Source organism: Vigna umbellata, chromosome 5 (genome assembly GCF_029865625.1).
Source record: "Vigna umbellata cultivar VRB3 chromosome 5, Vumbellata_1.0, whole genome shotgun sequence".
In the NCBI taxonomy this organism is placed as follows: domain Eukaryota; kingdom Viridiplantae; phylum Streptophyta; class Magnoliopsida; order Fabales; family Fabaceae; genus Vigna; species Vigna umbellata.
Genome location: NC_142169.1, coordinates 37,773,866 through 37,794,769, shown reverse-complemented (window position 1 = coordinate 37,794,769; position 20,904 = coordinate 37,773,866). Strand labels below are relative to the sequence as shown.

At 33.7% G+C, this 20,904-nt stretch overlaps 1 protein-coding gene across 1 annotated transcript; it reads left to right on the top strand.

Annotated features, from left to right (window-relative positions):
• The first annotated feature begins 7,861 nt into the window (after positions 1-7,861).
• LOC124840029 (uncharacterized) lies at positions 7,862-8,491 on the top strand. Its single transcript, XM_047316011.1, has one exon. It carries the CDS (start codon positions 7,862-7,864, stop codon positions 8,489-8,491), a length of 630 nt encoding a protein of 209 aa, XP_047171967.1.
• Positions 8,492-20,904: the final 12,413 nt, after the last annotated feature.

Here is a 20,904-nt window from a genome sequence, read left to right as displayed (position 1 = left end):
TGATTGTTAGTGTTTATTTCCTTCGCTTAAAGTTTGTTATGATTTAATCAACCATAGCATGATTTTTTGTTTGCTTGATATTGGAAAGTATTGTGTGAATCTAGAACTGGATTAAACACCTAAAGGAAATTGTATCTAGGAATATAACTTGAACTTTTGGTTGTCTTAAATCTCAATTCTTAAACCGGATGAACTTGTTAGGTTTTCCAAGGGATTGAAGTTTAATAAGTTAGTCTAGGCTCTCTCTATCAAGGGATTATGTTTGAGTAAGTTAGTAGATTGACATTATCATATCAACGAAGAATTCGTAAATTTTACATGCCTATTAATCCTAGGAGGCTTGGCAAGCTAAAGAAAGGAAAGGAGGAAAAGAAGAGAAGAAATGTAGTGCTTTCCGGATTGAAGCCAGTACATTCCAGATTGTAAAAGCAAAGAAAATTGCCTTTCGGAACCAACGCCACGCCTAGCCAGAACCACCAGGCACCCTTTCCTTTTCGCACCAAAATTTAGATTTTGAAACACGTTTTTAATGTGTTTCGCATGGGAGTTGCAACCCAAGCTTAGTACCGTCTTAGATACTCTTCTTTAGTGATTAGAGAGAAGCTTAGCAAACTCTAAAATAAAGTCCTCTCTTCACCTATTGTAAACACCCACTTTCGTCTGGGTAAGTCAATAAAAATAAAACTTAATGGTGGGTAAAAAGATAAAATGAATTTCCTAAAAAATGTATACGTAATTTTCAAACTTTAATGTTGGACAATCACTTGAAAATATTTTTAAAATATTAGTTTCTAGATAATAATTTGAATCAATATTATGCTAATAATTATAAGCAATAATTAAAAATAATGTATTGATATTATACTATATTTTGTTGTGTCAGTTTCTTTTTAAAAAGAGAAAAAATATGATTTTAAAAATTGACAAAGTTTCTGACAATAATTATAATCAATGTTTTGAATTTTATTTGATTTGTTTTTCTTCCAACCAAGACCATTTCTTTCCCTATTTTTTTCATTCACAATTACGGTCAGATTACCATAATACTACAATGTGTAGTGGGGACGAAAAAAATAGAGAGAGATACTCATAAATAATAGAGATAGAAAGAGTGGGAGAGAATATAGAGGAAAATAAATTCTCACGCTAGAGGGACTTTGCCAACAAAAACTACTAAGGACGAACTAGAAGAGTACTAAAAACCGAAAAGGTATGTCACCTCTGCACCCTTCCTTTTCTCTTTCGATTGTCCTTTGAAGTTTTTCTAAAGGTATTATTTTTTCTTACACACTAATAATGTTTTTTTAAAAAAATCATAAAGAGAATATCTTCCCTCGTTTTCTTTTGGTATTGGTTACATCCCTCGCATCACGTGATATTTATTTTTAAATTTTATTTAAAATAATAATAATAAATAAACAATTCCAAAAATAAAAAATATTTTCTTATCACATATTTTCTTTTAAAGAAATAATAAATCATAAAATAAAGGGTATAAGTACGCGTCGGCTATGGTCGGTTTCTTTCCTTTTTTTCACTATTCTTAAAATAAAAAAAATACAAAATCTTTTTAAAAAAATGACAATAGTGTTAAACCAACCTTTTTTTACCAGAACTACGTGATCTCTGATTTTACATCATGAATGGAGATACGTAATGTCAATCCTTGTCTGGTTCACCTTTCAAAAATCTAAACTAATCCATAATAATTTTCAAACAAATTTACAAACTTTTTTCTAGATAAAGAATTACGTGATCCCTGATTTTCCATTATAAATAAATATACGTAGGAGCAAGGTCAATCCTTGTCGAGTTCATAAAACAATTTTTTTTGTTTCTTAATAGTTTTTTTATAATTATTTTTAGGGAAAATTAAATATTTTGGAAAACCATGTCAACTATATACATTTAATTAAAGGTACTCCTTTTGGCAGGCGTAGTAGGGTGCTAATACCTTCCTTACACGTAACCGATTCCCGAACCTAAAATCTAGTTTTTGTAGACCACGCTTTTATTTTACAATTTTTCATAGTTTTTCCACAATAAATTATGGTGGCGACTCTCAAAATCTTTTCTTAAACATGTTTGTTTTCGGTTCGTCGTCCCATCGCGATCTAGGTTGCGACAGATGGCGACTCCACTAGGGACACTAGAGAATCAGGCCTCGTTACTTAAATGTGCAAATTTATGTGGTTTCTCTTTATTTATTTATTTTTATTTTTCCCCCTTTATTTATCTATATGATTGGTCTTTATTCATTTTGGTAATTTTTTTATATTCTTTTTTATTATTATCGGAATAATTATTACTGTGCATATCATGAGTGAGACCATATACCCGGGTCTGAGAGTAACATAGAATTAGAGGGTTTACATAGCGGTGTCACGTTTAGACTACTTCCAGTTTAGCTATCATGAGAACCAACTAGTGTCTGTTCTCTTCACATGCAATTTCACACCTACTTGTGTTTCAATTGCATATACAATGCTTAGACCTTAAAACACTGAACTTACCTTAAAACATAAAGGGGGAAACGTGTGGTCCTTTAACTTTTGTCAACATTATTTGGCACATGCATCTCCATGCATCATATGCATTAGTAACATTTTTATCAGTTTCTCTTCACCTTTTCTTTGTACATAACAATAAATGTGTCATGATATTTAAAAAAAAAACAAAAACAAAAATGTCATGCTTTACTGAATTCATATTTGTCCATAGAATTATTCTTATGATAAAAAGGAAAAATAAATACATAAGGCAAAGTAAAAACTATTTAGTCAAATGAATTAATAGAATAAACTTATAAAACCTTCATCGTTATTTTGAAGCATTTATGACATGAAATCACGAAAATAATTTCCTTCTTCATCATTTTCCAACATCTATTTTATCCATAAAAAATCAATTTACAAGGGGCATTATCTTAAAGTGATCGCAAGCAATCATTTTAGCACATAAAAAAAATGAATAAAAAGCAAAAATAGGGGCAGCTTGTCGCATTTGAACTTTGTATTTCTTCTAAGTTAAGAGTTTAAAAAATAAAACGATCATGATTTAATGTGGACATGTTTTCTTCATAAAAAAGTTATCTTTCTTTATAACCTATTTTGATTCTTAAAAATGGATCCAAAAAATTCTTTCGAATTCCTTTGAACAAGTTAGGTTGACATAATGTTATAGAAAGAAATGTTTTTGAGAAAAAATGAAACAAAAGTAAAAAAAAAAAGTGATGCCTTATGAAGAAGGGAACTCCCTTCTAACTAGCAAGAAGCATGCAAAAGAAAATTAAACCAATTGAAGTAATCATTTTTAGTAAATCCTTTTTATACTTGTTCCCTATCTTGAACAAAACTCATGCCTAAAAAACTGGGTCAACTTTGACATTCATGGATCCATATCTGCATACTCATTTTATCAAACACCAACATCTTTTTGGTGTGTCATATTTCATATTGATATTCACATATTACATCTCCTTTGAAGGGTATATGAGGAGTGACACGCCAACGTGGTTATCCTAGTGTCCTTTAAATCCTTTTAAATATTTATCCATTTTAACTTTCCTTTGAATTCAAACATGCACATACCAATGTTTCAAAAGAAAATGTCAAGCACTGTTTTGAATATCCGAATTCAGAATTTTTGACATCCATTGTTTTTTAAAAAAATGTAAGATATACATGAATTTGTTGGTTTCAAAGAAAACAATATGGCTTCGCAAAAATAAATAATAATACAAAACAAGAAAAAAATCAATCAAAGGCGAGAGAATACAAAGTTTAAAAAAAAAAAAAACCTAGTTGCATAGTATTGCATAATGGAAAAAAAATCATGACAAATCATGTGCATAAATAACTATCATGTATATATCTTCGTCAGTGAAATACTTTATTTGGAACTTTTTTGTTCATGAATGATTATCAAATCTCTTTCATTCAAAACTACAAAAAGATCAACATACATCTAGGTTTCCTCTTTTAAGTTAGTCAGGTTTTCTCTCACATATTAGGGTTTCGTCTCTTTGATCCCTACACCAAGTTTTCAATATATTGTTTTTGGTCTTCGACACTCTGATCCTTGAACAAAGGTTTTGACACCTTATTCCCCTTACATATAGAGATTTCGACACCTTGGTCGCTACCAAAGTTTTGACAACTTGTCTCTTTTCTCCTTAAATCAAGATCCTCTCATTGGGGATGATCACTGATTTCTTTTTCAAATAAAATATTCAAGATTTCTATTATAAAGAAATTTCAGAAAGCTAAAAATTTAGAAATTCGGAACCAGACAACCCAACTAGCTTGGCCTCTTAAGCCCAGTTTATCTGGCCCTTGTAAGCATAGTTTATGTAGCATCCTAAGTTTAGTTTCGCCTCACACCTTTAAGCCTAGTTTGTCTAACACCTCTAAGCCCAATTTTGTTTGGCACCTTAAGTCTAGCTTCATTTAGCACTTGTAAACCTAGTTTATATGGCACCCTACATAGCCAAGTATTTCTATATCGGTCATGCAATGGTCGAAACAAGGTTTTTTATTATTGGCCCATGCATTCATGCATTCAACATCATGCATGCATCATCATAGGAGTTCAAAGAAAAGAGAAGAAAAGCATAACACACCATGCATTGCAACCGTCCAACAGGAATTCATAAATTCTATAAAATTCAGTTCAAAAAGTATATCAGTGAGAAAATTCAGAATTTAAAAAAAAGGTGAACAAGGGTCTCACACGAATTCCAACCCATACATCAATACATCAAGCACGCATTACCAAGACGTACAATCTAGGGATGACTCAAAAACAAAATTCAAAGAAGAAAGTCCAGAGCTATACAAAGACCAATTCAAAAAAAACACATCCGTAGGATAAATGCACCTCTTAAGCGAAATCAAAGGTGATAACCCCTCCACGAGGTTCATATACCTCTTCAGCGAAATTCATAGGGTAAGTACACCTCTTAAGTGAAATCAAAGGTGATACAGCCTCCAAGAGGTTCACACACCTCTTTAGCAAAATCCATAGGGTATGTGTACCTCTTAAGCGAGATCAAAGGTAATACCCGCTGCACGAGGTTCATACACCTCTTCAACGAAATTCATCGGGTAAGTACACATCTTAAGCGAAATCAAAGGTGATACCCCCTCCACAAGGTTCATACACCTATTCGGCGAAATTCATAGGGTAAGTACACATCTTAAGTGAAATCAAAGGTGATACCCCATCCACGAGGTTCATACACCTCTTCGAAGAAATTCATAGGGTAAGTACACGACTTAAGCGAAATCAAATGTGATACCCCCTCCACGAGGTTCATACACCTCTTCAGCGAAATTCATAGGGTAAGTACACCTCTTAAGCAAAATCAAAGGTGATACCCCCTCCACGAGGTTCATACACCTCTTTAGCGAAATTCATAGGGTAAGTACACCTCTAAGCAAAATCAAAGTTGATACACCCTTCACGAAGTTCACACAGCTCTTCAGAAAAATCCATAGGGTATGTTCACCTCTTAAGCGAAATCAAAGGTGATACACCCTCCACAAGGTTCACACACATCTTCAGCGAAATCCACAAGGTTGTTACACTCTCTACCAGGTACCCTTCGAGGTAATCTTTTTCCTTCTCTCTAGACTCGAACGAAATTAGTGTCTTTATCTTTATTTGACTTTTACTATGATAACACAAAAACTCTAAGATTCATGTCATCTACAAAATCTAAATAAAGAGGGACAATTGTAAACATCCAATTTCGTTCGGGTAAGTCAATAAAAATAAAAATTAATGGTGGGTAAAAAGATAAAATGAATTTCCTAAAAAATGTATACGTAATTTTCAAACTTTAATGTAGGACACATCACTTTTCAAAAGTCTAAAATAATCCATAATAACTTTCAAACAAATTTACAAACAGTTGTCTAGATAAAGAACTATGTGATCTTTGATTTTTCATTATAAATGGATATACGTAGGAGCAAGGTCAATCCTTATCGATTCATAAAACATTTTTTTTATGTTTCTTAATAGTTTTTCTATATATAATTATTTTTAGGGAAAATTAAATATTTTGGAAAACCACGTCAACTTTATACATTTAATTAAAGGTACCGCTTTTGGGCAGCGTAGTATGGTACTAATATCTTCCTTACGCGTAACCGATTCCTGAACCTAAAATCTAGTTTTTGTAGACCACGCTTTTATTTTACGGTCTTCTATAGTTTTTCCAGAATAAATTATGGTGGAGACTCCCAAAATCTTTTCTTAAACCCGTTTGTTTTCGGTTCGTCGTCTCGTCGCAAAGGAGGCAAAGAAGAGAAGAAATATAGTTCTTTTCGGATTGAAGCTAATACATTCCGGATTGGAAAAGCAAAGAAGATTACCTTCCGGAACCAACGCCACGCCCAGCCAGAACCATCAGGCGCCTAGTCTTTTCGCACCATAATTTATATTTTAAAACACGTTTTTAGTGTGTTTCGCATGGGACTTGCAGCCCAAGCTTAGTAGTGGCTTAAATACTCTTCTTTAGTGATTAGAGAAGCTTAGCAAAGTATGAAACGGAGTCCTCTCTTCACCTATAAATGAAAGGCTCTCCCCTTTGTAATTTTCAAGTTTCAAATGATAAAGAAATGTTGTTGAGTTTATTCGAGACTTATCTTCAGAGTTCAATCTTCCTTGTGCTTATTCTTCACTTTTTTCTCTAGCTTACTTTCCCCTTGGAAGGCCTTCTAAGCTTGAGTCACACACTCACCAAACCTCCATTGAACCTTTCATCAAACACTTGGCGTGCACCAGAGACATCACTCATCCTTCCATTCCATTGCTTGATTTTGATGTGCATGGTTGCTCTAGCATGAAGTGTGAAGTTGTTTCCATAAGGACATTAATGAAACTTTAGGCCAAGGATGAGATAGATTCAAAGGCCTACTGCGGAAAACTCCCACTGATGGATTTGATGAACCTACAATGCTTAATTTGTTCCTTGGAGGACTTAAATCTCAAATTAAATTGATGTTAGATGTCTCAGCTGGAAGAAACATCAGATGGAAGACACCAAAAGAAGCACATGAGTTGATTGAAAGTATGGCTTCTAATGATAATGAAGTTCAAAATGGAAGAGCTCAATTTCAACAAAAAGGTGTTTTTCAACTACAGTCTCAAGATTCCTTGTTCACAAAACAAGATAATAACTCAACAACTTGAGGCCTTAATGAAGAAGCTCTCTCAACTTCCTAAAGAGCTCCAAAATGTCTCTTAAGCTCAACATCATTCAGTAAGGTTGTAAGCTATGTGGTGGAGATCATCCAAATGGACAATGTGCCATGCAATCCAAGTCTCAAGAAGAGGTCAATTACATGGGGAACCAAGGTTGGAGACTTCACCCAACCATGGGCCAAGGACAAGTTGGATCATTAAATAAACCACTACCGCAACAATATCAACAACATCCTTCCTTATCGGACATGGCTTCAAAGTTGGAGGAAACACTCTAATAATTCATGCAAGTATCCATCTCCAACCACAAAATCACTGAAGCTTCCATTATGAACTTGGAAATACTAGTTGGCCAACACTGAAGTTGGAGGAGAAATCAGAAAAGAATTTTCGAGCCAACACTGAAGTTAACCCTAAGGAAGAATGCAAGGTCATTGCTACAAGAAGCGGAAAGTTGTTGCAAGAGAAAGAGAGAATGTTAAAAAAGAGAAGAGAGATGATGTGAAAGAATAAACGAGAGGAGAGAAGAGTAAGGTTAGTGAAAATGATGAGATGAAAGAAGAGACCGAGAGAAAACAAAATGAGAAAGTTAAAGATTAGTATACCCTTGTCTAAGGCACTCTAACAAAGGCCTTCATATGCAAGATTCATGAAGGAGTTGCTCACAAAAATGAAGAAGTACATTGAAGAAGAAACCATTGAAGTGCAAGGAAACTACAATGCCATCATCCAAAAGCTTCTCCCACCAAAGTTCAAAGATCCGGGAAATTTCACTATTCCATGCATTATAGGAAAGTTGGCTATTGGAAAGGCTTTAATTGATTTAGGAGCTCGCGTCAATTTAATGTTCTTCTCTATGTTCAAGAAGATTGGAGAGTTGGAACTCAAATATACTCGAATGACTCTGCAATTAGTAGACAGATCCATCAAATACCCATATGGAGTAGTGGAGGATGTGCTTCTGAAGGTTGACATATTTCTATTCCTGGTGGATTTTGTTAAAATGGAGATGGATGAGGATATGGAAGTTCCTCTCATCCTTGGAAGGCCTTTCATCAAGATGACAAAAGTGCTTATTGATGCAGATGATGGCAAACTCAAGTTAAGAGTTCAAGCTGAGGAAGTAAACTTCAAGGTCTTTGAAGCCATGTCCCACCCAAATGATGATGAAGCATGCTTTCAAATTGATGTACTTGAGGAAGTGTGCATGAGTGTGGAGAGGAAAATGCATATGAAAAGTTTCTCTCATCCTTGGTGGACAAATGCATGGTGGATATGAGGGAAATGCATGATGGAGGATGTGCTTGTGAAGGTTGACAAATTTCTATTCCTGGTGGATTTTGTTATAATGGAGATGGAGGAGGATATGGAAGTTCCTCTCCTCCTTGGAAGACCTTTCATGAAGACGGCAAGAGTGCTTATTGATGTAGATAATGGCAAACTCAAGTTAAGAGTTCAAGATGAGGAAGTAAAATTCAAGGTCTTTGAAGCCATGTCCTACCCAAATGATGATGAAGCATGCTTTCAAATTGATGTACTTGAGGAAGTGCGCATGAGTGTGGAGAGGGAAATGCATATACCATCCCCTCTTGCGAAGACCCTTATTGATGCTTGTGAATCTCTTAATGAGGAAGAAGAGAAAATGATTGAAGAATGTTTGACCAATCTTGATGGGTTGAAGGAGATCCCACCTTATTAAGTGAAGATTGAAGATTTAAAGATCAATGAAAAAATTGAAGAAAAGAAACTTAGGTTAAAAATGTTGCCCTCCCATTTGAAGTATGTTTTTCTTGAAGAGGGTAGCAACAAGCTGGTGATTATTAGCAGTTCCTTATCCCTTACTTAAGAGAATAAATTGGTTGAAGTCTTGAAAAATAATAAAGGAGTTGTAGGCTGGTCAATATTTGATCTGAAGGGGATAAGTCCCTCCACAAATGATTTCAAGACGGTGGCCCAACCACAAAGAAGATTGAATCCTATGATGAAAGAGGAAGTTAGAAAAGAAGTTCTGAAGCATCTAGAAGCAGGAATTATATACCCAATATCTGATAGTGCTTCGGTGAGTCCAGTACAAGTGGTTCCTAAGAAGGGTGGCATGACAGTTGTTTGTAATGAGAAGAATGAATTTATACCGACAAGAACTGTCACCGGTTGGAAGAAGTGTATAGATTATTAGAAGCTAAACAAGGTCACAAGGAATGATTGTTTTCCCCTCCCTTCTTCTTCCTTAGGTCTCCAACTCTTCCATTTTCTTCCATTGTAAGTTTGAGCTCTCCATGACAATGGAGAGCTAACTCCATTTTTTTTTGGGAATGATGTAACCATGAAACTCTTATGTATTGCAACTGTTCTTAATGATTATAAGCTTCTTTCATTGATTGGTAAAGCTTGTTATTATTTGATCAATCATAGCATGATTTTTGGTTTGCTTGATATTGGAAAATATTGTGTGAATCTAGAACTGGATGAAACACCTAAAGGAAATTGTATCTAGGAATAGAACTTGGACCTTTGGTTGTCTTAAATCTCAATTCTTAAAGTGGATGAACTTGTTAGGTTTTCCAAGGGATTGGAGTTTAATGAGTAAGTCTAGGCTCTCTCTACCAAAGGATTGGGTTTGTGTAAGTTAATAGATTGACATTAGCATAACAATGAGGAAGTCATAAATTTTACATGCATAAGAGTGAAATAGGTGAAATCATACCCCAACAATACCAATTCATATAATTTCTAATCTCTCCATTTCTAAGTGTTTTAGCTACAAAAGTTCATTTTACTATCGAAGCATTATGTTTATTTTAATTGCACCTAAATCTCAATTAATGGAATCATTCTTTAGTCTTGATTAGTTAACAAATTATACGATTGTTTGGTGTTGCACGAGTCTCTTGGGAAAAGATATTTGGTCTTATCGGTTTATTACTTGAAACGATTCGATACACTTGCCGAAGTCTTAACATGTTTTTCGTGCCTTGGGTCATTGAGTGTTGGTTTAGAAGCACACAAGCCATGAAGTTTCTCTACCTCTTTCGTTCTTCGCTTTGCTCTTAGGAAACCCTAGCTTGAGGGTGATTTTCCAGTTTTTGGAGCTTCTCTTGCGAAGCTTGAATATTACCCCCTTTCTCACTCTCTGATTCACCATAACGATGTTGTCTTGTTGATCATAGCCCAAACCAACAGAATGGTCCAAAACGCATGTGAGACTTGTTAGAAGTTCAAACAACCCAAATGGACCAGGGCCCAACTTACTTCTGCTTATAGATTCAGCCTAATGCACATGCTCTTTAACCTTTGAGCCTAATCCACCTGCTCTTTAACCTTTTAGCCCAATGCTTCATGCTAACCATGTGCAACCCAAATCAGAAATAACCAGCCCAATTCCAAAAACGACCCAATTGACCAAGGCTTAATCTAAAAAAAGAATGAATTAAAGAAGGGTTAAAATGCAATTAAGAGAAAATATAACCTATTCTAGCAAAAAATATTTTTTTTTTTGTTTTATGAATTTTTTATAAAAGGAAAAAGAATATAATTCTTTATAGACCAAATTTATTTGCCTAAAAAGAGAAAGTTAACCTTATTTTTATTAAAAGCCTATTTATACCTTTTTAAATTAATATATTCTATTTCTAAAAAATTAAAAACTAAAGAAGTCCAAGAAAAGAGTTTTAACACATAAAAAGAAGAAAAACTAGGAAGTTATCACTATGGCAAGAAAGATCCAAGAGGATTAAGCTTCATTAGAGTTAAGTTGGCCAAAGTTGATGTTCATATAGGCTAAGGAAGATGTGGTAACCTAGTCTAGGATTCTTTTGTAAATATCAAAATAGGATATTTTAGGCCTTGTGTAATGGGCCAAGTAGTATATGTTTTAATATTAAGACATTGCATTTGGGCCATAGTTTAAGCTTGGGCCTAATAGTCTAGTTTAGCCTAAATTGATATAGGCCTAATTTTTGGGCTTGATGTGAGATGCATGAAACTAGGGTTTCTTAAACCTAGAAGGTGCAAACTTTAAGTGCAAGACTCTTCCTTGAGTGCATCATGGCAAGGAAAGTGTGACTTGCTTATGTGGTAAGTCACACTAGATGTTTGCTCTCCTTTAGCTTTAAAAATTCAAATTTCTATACTAGTTTGAATTGTTTTTGGCTATACTTTTTTTGAGACAATTTTTAGGGTGTCTTGGCTATAAATAAAAGCCTTTACCTCTTGTATATTTAACTTGCGTTTAGTAAAGAAATGTTGTCCAAATTGAGTGTCATTCCCTTGTGTTCTTCCTATACTAGTTATATCTTCTATGCTACTATATGTTTCCTTCCTTAGGAGTTGACCTCACCTCTCCTTAAGAAACTCATTCTAGCTAAACCAAACACCACCTTATCTCCATCCCTGCCATGTATCTGCAACCTCCTTCTTTCTTGGAGTCCATCATCCTCACGGTTTTGTTGAAAGAGCAAAGAAAAAGGCCATCATTTGAGTTTCAATGAGAAAATGATGGTTTGAAAAAGAGAGAATGAATATGAAAAGAAATTAATGTTTCAATGAGAGGGTTCGATGAATTAATTTTTGTTTGAATTTGTTTTTTTTTCTTAGAAAATAAAATTCAATTAAGGGAAATCTTCACTTATTTCTTAGAAAAGGAGAAACAAGAGGGAGGGAATGAAAATGCAAGTGAAAAAAATATTTATTAAATGACACTTATAAATGTCATGTTTTTATTTCAAAACGTGACAACTATAAAACTATTGTATTATAAATAAAAGGTTTAATACCTCTTTTGGTCCCTCGAAAGGGGACAAATGTTCAATTGCGTCCTACGTTTTTTTCGAAGTTCAATGTGTTCCCGACTTATGAAAAAAATGTGCAATTAAGTCCTTTTTGGTAACGGCGTTAATTTTTTAACGGTGCAGCTGCCACCCTAGACAAAAGTTAATGACGTATACAGTTTCTCTGACTGCGTGGCAACCCTAATTCCCAAACCCTAGCTTCCTTGTGCCGCCAGCACCATGGGCAACCGTAGGCCGCCGTCAGCCACCCTGCCGTCTTGCAGCAACCTCGCCATCACCCAACACCAGCGTCGCCGCCGGTAGCTGTAAGATCCTTGAAAATATTTGTTAGATACTTAAAAAAAAAAAAAAAAAAAAAAAAAAAATTAGTGAATAGTAAATTGTGAATAGTAAAAAGTGAATAGTAAAAAAAAAAAAAAAAATTATTTTTGGAAAGGATAAGTGTTACACGTAGCATTGAGATCAGAATTCACCAATTTGCAAATAAAAAAGTATTTTTGTAATAGTAAAATGAATAAAAAAAATGAATAGTAAAAATGAATAGTAAAAATGAATAGTAAATTTTTTTACTATAAATAGCCAAGGGGGGAGGCTGGAAATTTACACCAAAATTCTAGAGAAATTGTGAGAGAAGAGAGTTGGAGTAAATTCTAGTTGAAGAGGGGAAATTCTGGAGGTTTCCGGAGAACGGTTTGAGAAGAGGAAACTAAGTCTGGAATAGAGGTAAGGGGAGCTAACTTTGAGTATTTCCCTTTGTATTATCTTGAGTCTTGAATATGCTATATTTTGCTTTTGTCTGATCTTAAATCTTGAATATGGAGTATTTTGTTTCTGTATGATCTTGAATTCAAATGAGAGTATGCCTTTGTGTTGATATCTAAGTGTGATAGTTGTAAAATGTGATGTTGATTATGTTATGCCATTTGTATGTTATTAGTTGTTTATTTTTGTATTTTGGAAGGATTAGAAATTGTCTAACCGGCTCTGCCAGATTCAATTTCTTATTTCCCCAAACATTTTATTGCTTTCCTTATTTATTTTTATTGTATTTTGGAAGGATTAGAAGTTGTCTAACCGGCTCTGCCAGATTCAACTTCTTGTTTCCCCAAACTATTTATTGCTTTACTTATTTATTTTATTGCATTTTTGGAAGGATTAGAAGTTGTCTAACCGGCTCTGCCAGATTCAACTTCTTGTTTCCCCAGACATGTTAATGTTCGTGTTATTTAATTATATTGTATTTTTGGATGGATTAGAAGTTGTCTAACCGGCTCTGCCAGATTCAACTTCTTGTTTCCCCAGAAATTTTATTGTCTTATCTATTTTTTTATTGCATCTTTGTGGAAGGATGAGAAGTTGTCTAACCGGCTCTGCCAGATTCAACTTCTTGTTTCCCCTGAATTTTTATATTAATATTATTTTGATGGTAAGGGCAACTAATTATTTTTGTATGAATTTATAAATATACGAATGTTGAACTGGTGTTCTCTTGCGAAACTGTTTTATGACTTTTATTATATTGGGTGTTATAACTGAAACTGTTAAATTGTACATGTTGAGATGCGATGAATTTATTGAATGAGTTTGTTGGCTGAAATTGATCTTGTTGGAAGGTCTGGAGTAAGGGTTCTGTAATTGCTTATATATGAGTATTAAATAGATATACAGATACTGTTTGAGGTTGTTGTGAGATGAAGTAAAAATATTAAAATTAGACATTTTAGATTTAGAGCATAAGACAACAAGGTAGATAAATTAAATAAATAAATTGATTAATTATTGAGGGCCTCCCTTTGTTGGTAGGATAGAGGAACCTTAAAAACCTGAGTTGGCACATCCCTGATCATAGAGCAGCCCTGGCCTGGTCCAGTCAGTTGTGACTAGTCATATGTGCTGACGTCGAAGGTGAGTTTGATGCGTTCAGACATCTGGGTCCTCTCCGGTGACCAATTGGAGTAAAGAAAAATCTCTACTAGGATGAAAATAAAATAAAACAAGTTGATTGTAGATGCATAATATTATCATGGTAAAAATTTCATATATATTTTATTTATCATTACATTGAGCCCAGACTTTAATATGTAGTTCCTACGATATGTTGATATATTTTGGTTGATCCATGATCTTTGTTTGGTGAAAATATGTTGAGTTATACTCGTTATGGGCAAAATGAGTTTATAATATGAAGCATGATATATGGCAATATGTTTAATTTATTGATACCAAAACGGGTTATTATGAATTCATGATTAAAGAATGAACATGATTGAGTTAGGTGGATAAGAGGGTATGAATTGTTGGTTTTATGAAATGTTGGAGTGGATATGAGAAATCATTACTTATGAAATGATGTTTACTACCGGGAGTAGTATGTTCGAGTTATACCATGAGAGTTTGGTATGAGCAATGTAACACCTGAGGTTTATGAAAGCAGGCAGAAAGTGGTCTGACCATAAGGCTTTGACATAAACATATGATTCGTAAGCAGGCAGAGAGGGGTCTGACCATAAGGCTTCAGAAAGTAAGACATAGTATATAAGTGAGGCTTAAGGAAGCAGGCAGAAAGCGGTCTGACCATAAGGCTTCATGAGTAAGCATGGTACACTTGTAAGATTTATGGAAATGGAAAAGATGATTTTGATAATGATGAATTAATGACATCGGAATAATGATATTTTATCAATTGCAGAAATACATGATTATAATATTTTTATTACAAGTTTAATGATGTTATGATATGGTTGGCTTACCCTTATTTGTTTGTACTATGATCATATAACTCATGTTATATGTGATTAGATAATGTTGCAGATGCGGTTGAAAAAGCTTAGAGTGAGAGAGATGCGGGGAAAAACTTTCAGGGATTTTTGTAAAAAGAATAAATTTGTATTGGGAAGATTATGTTGTGTAAAACTTATAGGTTGAAATTTCAATGGTGAAGACTATATTGTTTAAAGTTTGTAAGTTTGGTACTGTACTTTGGAGTAATTGAAATAAAGTTTGATTGTTTATATGAGATATCAAATTAATTTAGTCTCTACTATTAGTAATACCCTTTAAAATATTAGGGTGTTACATTTTGGTATCAGAGCAATGGTTTTCGAAAATATTTTGGGACTCTGGGGAGTGAAATTATTATTCTTAGTAAAATATCAATTGAGTTGATTCTTGTTTTATTGGAAACTAGACTCAAAGAGCTTCAATTTGACTACTCATACGTATATTTTGGACTTCGGGAAGGAGTCTAACTGAGCTGGGGAAAACGTGACAGTTTTACTGTTCAGGGGCTAGCGTCCAACCTTAATTTTAGGTGTATTTTTACAAGTTGCAACTTTTTGGAGTGAGTAGGTTGTGTTCTGCACTGGGAGAACATTTTGAGACCCTTTGGAGACTTTCCTTCCATGTTTTAGGGCTGGAAAATGGTTTAGGATGGTCCATTGGTTGTTTATTATTGTTAAGTGCCAAGTGCATGGGTCCTTAGTTGTCTAAGGCATCTTCTTTTAATTCCAAATCAGATTTGGAGTTTTGGAGGAGAGTAGAGAGGTCCTTGGTGGGAGGTGAACGAAATCCTAAGTGTCCTAAGTGTGGAGGCTGACTTGGTCTAGCAAGGAGGAGAGGAGTTGCTCTTTTTGAAGAAGAGTTTAAGGTGTTTTAGTCTTCATGAGGTAAGGGGAGCTAACTCAACTTAATTTCTAGAATTTTGTAGTTAGAAATATGGTTCCAATTGCTTGACTTTGATGAAGGGGAGCTAATCCTTTCTTGTTATGATCATGAATAAGAATATGAATATGTTAAAAATTTGGTAATGGTAGTTATCTATTGATTTGTGTAAAATTTGGTTTTCATGATTATAATTTCTTATTTTCGAGTTACTTTGGTGATAAATTTCTATTAATTGTTTTCACCGTTGGATTTAGCTAAAATTTTAATATGTGAATCCTAAGACATATTACTAAACTTTGACTGTTCGGATTTGAAAATAGAAGTCTGTACTTGGAGAAATAAATCCTATAAGTTTGAGTAAATTAGTTACCCCTGTAATTACTAAGTTGTCTCAGTAAAATATAGAATTCTGACCTATTTGACCGTTAGATCAACCTCAAAATTTGATATAGAATCCCTAAGACATATTAATACACTGTGACCGATCGGATTTGAAATTGAAGGTCTATGCTTAGAGAAAGAAATTTCGAAAGTTTGAAATATTTGATGAACAATGTGATTCTGTTCTTAAGTTATAATGGTAACAATTTCATATATATTCCATTTACCGTTAGATTGAGCCCAAACTTTAGTATGGAGTTCATAAGACATATTAGGTGATCTTGACCGTTCAGATTTGGAATTAGATGTCTGTGCTTAGAGGAATTCATTCCGTATTTTGAGTTTAACCGAGAATCACTTAAATTTCTGTCTCTGAGTTACCTCGGTAAAACCTTCATATCTACTTAGTTAACCGTTAGATTAACCTGAAACTTTAGTATGAGGTTTCTAACAGATAGGAACATACTTCGACCGTTCGGATTTTAGATCGGAGGTACCGATTTAGAGATATTAATTTTGTAACTTCTCAGGGATCTCAATATTGCTTAATTTATGTTTTTGGATCATTTAAAAAAAAAATTGATGATTTCCGCCTCATTAACTGTTGGATTGGACTGAAAAGCTTACCATATGATCTAAACATGTTGTTGATTAGTTTGATTGGTTCAGATCGTCGATAAATAATATTTTGAAAAAGGTAATTTGGTTAATTTGTGCTACTTTGGTAAGTAGGCAGAATTGAAACTGAGATATGTTGATTGGTTATTATGTGCTTGTTGAGCATGATTGGTTTGGTATTAGTGGTTGAGATGACATGTGATTGGTTATGAATGATATGTTAGGAAAATGTAATTTTGTTAATTTATGCTACATTGGTAAGTAGACAGAAGGGAATTGAGAAAAGTTCACCGGTTCTCTTATGTTTGTTGAATATGATTAGTTTTGGATGGGTTGTGGTTGGTTATGAATAATTTGTTGAAATAATGTAAATGATGTTGGTTTGCGCTACCTTGGTAAGTAGGCGAGTAGATGTTGGGTCTGCGTTACTTTGGTAAGTAAGCAGGGTGATTTGCGCTACTTTGATAAGTAGGCAGGATGAGATGATGAATGAAGAGATAAAGAGAATGATATAAATCGGGCTACTTTGATAAGTAGGCAGATTAACTATGTGAGTATTGTCTTGCTGCGCTACTTTGGTAAGTAGGCAGAAGATCTTGTTTTATGCTACTTTGGTAAGTAGGCGAATTAATTATACCGTACTGCTTTGGTAAGTAGACAATAATGTCTTGCTGTGTTGCTTTGATAAGTAGACAATATTGTCTTGCGGTGCTACTTTGATAAGTAGAGAGAATAACTTGGTTTGTACTACTTTGGTAAGTAGGTCGGATGAGGTGAAGTTGTAACACTTTGATAAGTGGAATAGTAAAATTGTTGAGCAATGATATTGTGATAATATGTTGAGTGGGTGTGCTTAACTGTATTGAATACTGTGGATGTATTATTAACGGATTGTGAATGGATTGTATGCTTGTTTCAGTTAGCTCACCCTATTGTTTGTGTTTGTGTATGTGAATGCAATGATCGTATAATGTGTCATATTATACGGGAGCATAAACTATTTCAGATAAATTAGCATATGGTTCTAGACTTGCTTAGAAGATGAGAGATTTGTGAAAAAAAAAAAAAAAAAAAAAAAAAGAGACATGGGGGATTTCTAAATAAATATATTTTGAAATTTCAAACTGTGTGGAATTTTAAATTTAAGAAGTTTATGAACTGTGTGAAATTTTATTTTAGAAGACTTGTGTTGTAATACAACACTTAATATTTTGTTGGTGTTGAAAATTGTTAAAGAAAAGTAATATATGCATTTTTGTGGAAAAATAAATTGTAACGCCTAAATCAGGGTGTTACACTATTGGGTATCAGAGCAATGGTTTTCGAAAATTCATATCTCTTTTGTAAGTAATCTTTTGTTAAATAGTCTTTGTTTAAATAAATAATTTTCGAGGACGAAAATAATTGTTGTTGGGGAGATTGTAAGATCCTTGAAAATATTTGTAAGTTAGATACTAGATAAAAAAAAAAAAAAATTAAAAAAAAAAAAATAGTGAATAGTAAATTGTGAATAGTAAATAGTAAAAAGTGAATAGTAAAAAAAAAAAAAAAATAAAATTATTTTTGGAAAGGATAAGTGTTACACGTAGCTTTGAGATCAGAATTCACCAATTTGCAAATAAAAAATTATTTTTGTAATAGTAAAATGAATAAAAAAATGAATAGTACAAATGAATAGTAAAAATGAATAGTACAAATGAATAGTAAATTTTTTTACTATAAATAGCCAAGGGGGGAGGCTGAAAATTTACACAAAAGAACTTAGAAAAATGTTGAGAGAAGAGAGTTGGAAGAATTTCTAACTGCAAAGGGGATATTCTGGAAGTTTTCAGAGAGCGAGGAGATTAAGTCTGTAATAGAGGTAAGGGAAGCCACTCTTATACTTTGCTTTTCTCTAATCCTAAATCTTGAATATGTAGTATTTTGTTGCTGTATGGTCTTGAATTTTGAATGAGAACATTTATTTGTTTCTTTTGTATTTTTGGAAGGACGAGAAGTTGTCTAACCGGCTCTGCCAGATTCAACTTCTTGTTTCCCCAAAACTTTGGTTGTTTCTTATATCTTTATATTGTATTTTTGGAAGGACGAGAAGTTGTCTAACCGGCTCTGCCAGATTCAACTTCTTGTTTCCCCAAAGCTTTTGTTGTTTTTTTTTTATATCTTTATATTGTATTTTTGGAAGGATGTGAAGTTGTCTAACCGGCTCTGCCAGATTCAACTTCTTGTTTCCCCAGAAATTTTATTGTTTTATCTATTCTTTTTATTTCATCTTTGTGGAAGGATGAGAAGTTGTCTAACCGGCTCTGCCAGATTCAACTTCTTGTTTCCCCTGAATTTTTATATTAATATTATTTTGTTGGTAAGGGCAACTAATTATTTTTGTATGAATTTATAAATATACGAATGTTGAACTGGTGTTCTCTTGCGAAACTGTTTTATGACTTTTATTATATTGGGTGTTATAACTGAAACTGTTAAATTGTACATGTTCTGATGTGATGAATTTATTGAATGAGTTTGTTGGCTGAAATTGATCTTGTTAGAAGGTCTGGAGTAAGGGTTCTGTAATAGCTTATATATGAGTATTAAATAGATATACAGATACTGTTTGAGGTTGTTGTGAGAGGAAGTAAAAATATTAAAATTAGGCATTTTAGATTTAGAGCATAAGACAACAAGGTAGATAAATTAATAAATAAATTGATTAATTATTGAGGGCCTCCCTTTGTTGGTAGGATAGAGGAACCTTAAAAACCTGAGTTGGCACATCCCTGATCATAGAGCAGCCCTGGTCTGGTCCAGTCAGTTGTGACTAGTCATATGTGCTGGCGTCGAAGGTGAGTTTGATGCGTTCAGACATCTGGGCCCTCTCCGGTGACCAATTGGGGTAAAGAAAAATCTCTACTAGGATGAAAATAAAATAAAACAAGTTGATTGTAGATGCATAATATTATCATGGTAAAAATTTCATATATATTTTATTTATCATTACATTGAGCCCAGACTTTAATATGTAGTTCCTACGATATGTTGATATATTTTGGTTGATCCATGATCTTTGTTTGGTGAAAATATGTTGAGTTATACTCGTTATGGGCAAAATGAGTTTATAATATGAAGCATGATATATGGCAATATGTTTAATTTATTGATACCAAAACGGGTTATTATGAATTCATGATTAAAGAATGAACATGATTGAGTTAGGTGGATAAGAGGGTATGAATTGTTGGTTTTATGAAATGTTGGAGTGGATATGAGAAATCATTACTTATGAAATGATGTTTACTACCGGGAGTAGTATGTTCGAGTTATACCATGAGAGTTTGGTATGAGCAATGTAACACCTGAGGTTTATGAAAGCAGGCAGAAAGTGGTCTGACCATAAGGCTTTGACATAAACATATGATTCGTAAGCAGGCAGAGAGGGGTCTGACCATAAGGCTTCAGAAAGTAAGACATAGTATATAAGTGAGGCTTAAGGAAGCAGGCAGAAAGCGGTCTGACCATAAGGCTTCATGAGTAAGCATGGTACACTTGTAAGATTTATGGAAATGGAAAAGATGATTTTGATAATGATGAATTAATGACATCGGAATAATGATATTTTATCAATTGCAGAAATACATGATTATAATATTTTTATTACAAGTTTAATGATGTTATGATATGGTTGGCTTACCCTTATTTGTTTGTACTATGATCATATAACTCATGTTATATGTGATTAGATAATGTTGCAGATGCGGTTGAAAAAGCTTAGAGATGAGAGAGATGCGGGGAAAAACTTTCAGGGATTTTTGTAAAAAGAATAAATTTGTATTGGGAAGATTATGTTGTGTAAAACTTATAGGTTGAAATTTCAATGGTGAAGACTATATTGTTTAAAGTTTGTAAGTTTGGTACTGTACTTTGGAGTAATTGAAATAAAGTTTGATTGTTTATATGAGATATCAAATTAATTTAGTCTCTACTATTAGTAATACCCTTTAAAATATTAGGGTGTTACAATCAGCGCCTCCACCAGACCTAAATCGTGCCATCTCCCCCTACGATAGAAACCCACCATGGCCAATGTTCATCATCTTCTTCGCACGATAGAACCATCACGCCACACCTCCAGATCGCAACCTGCACACCATGGTTTCTCCACCTTCGCAAAGCACGAGCACCTGCAAGAAAAGAAATCTAGACAGAGATTCCAGATCCAAATTGTAATTCTGATCGCTCAACCATGGTTTCT

Bases quoted from the DNA above. Each gene is read 5' to 3' on its own strand.
- LOC124840029 (XM_047316011.1), top strand. From the start codon at position 7,862: ATGAAGGAGTTGCTCACAAAAATGAAGAAGTACATTGAAGAAGAAACC.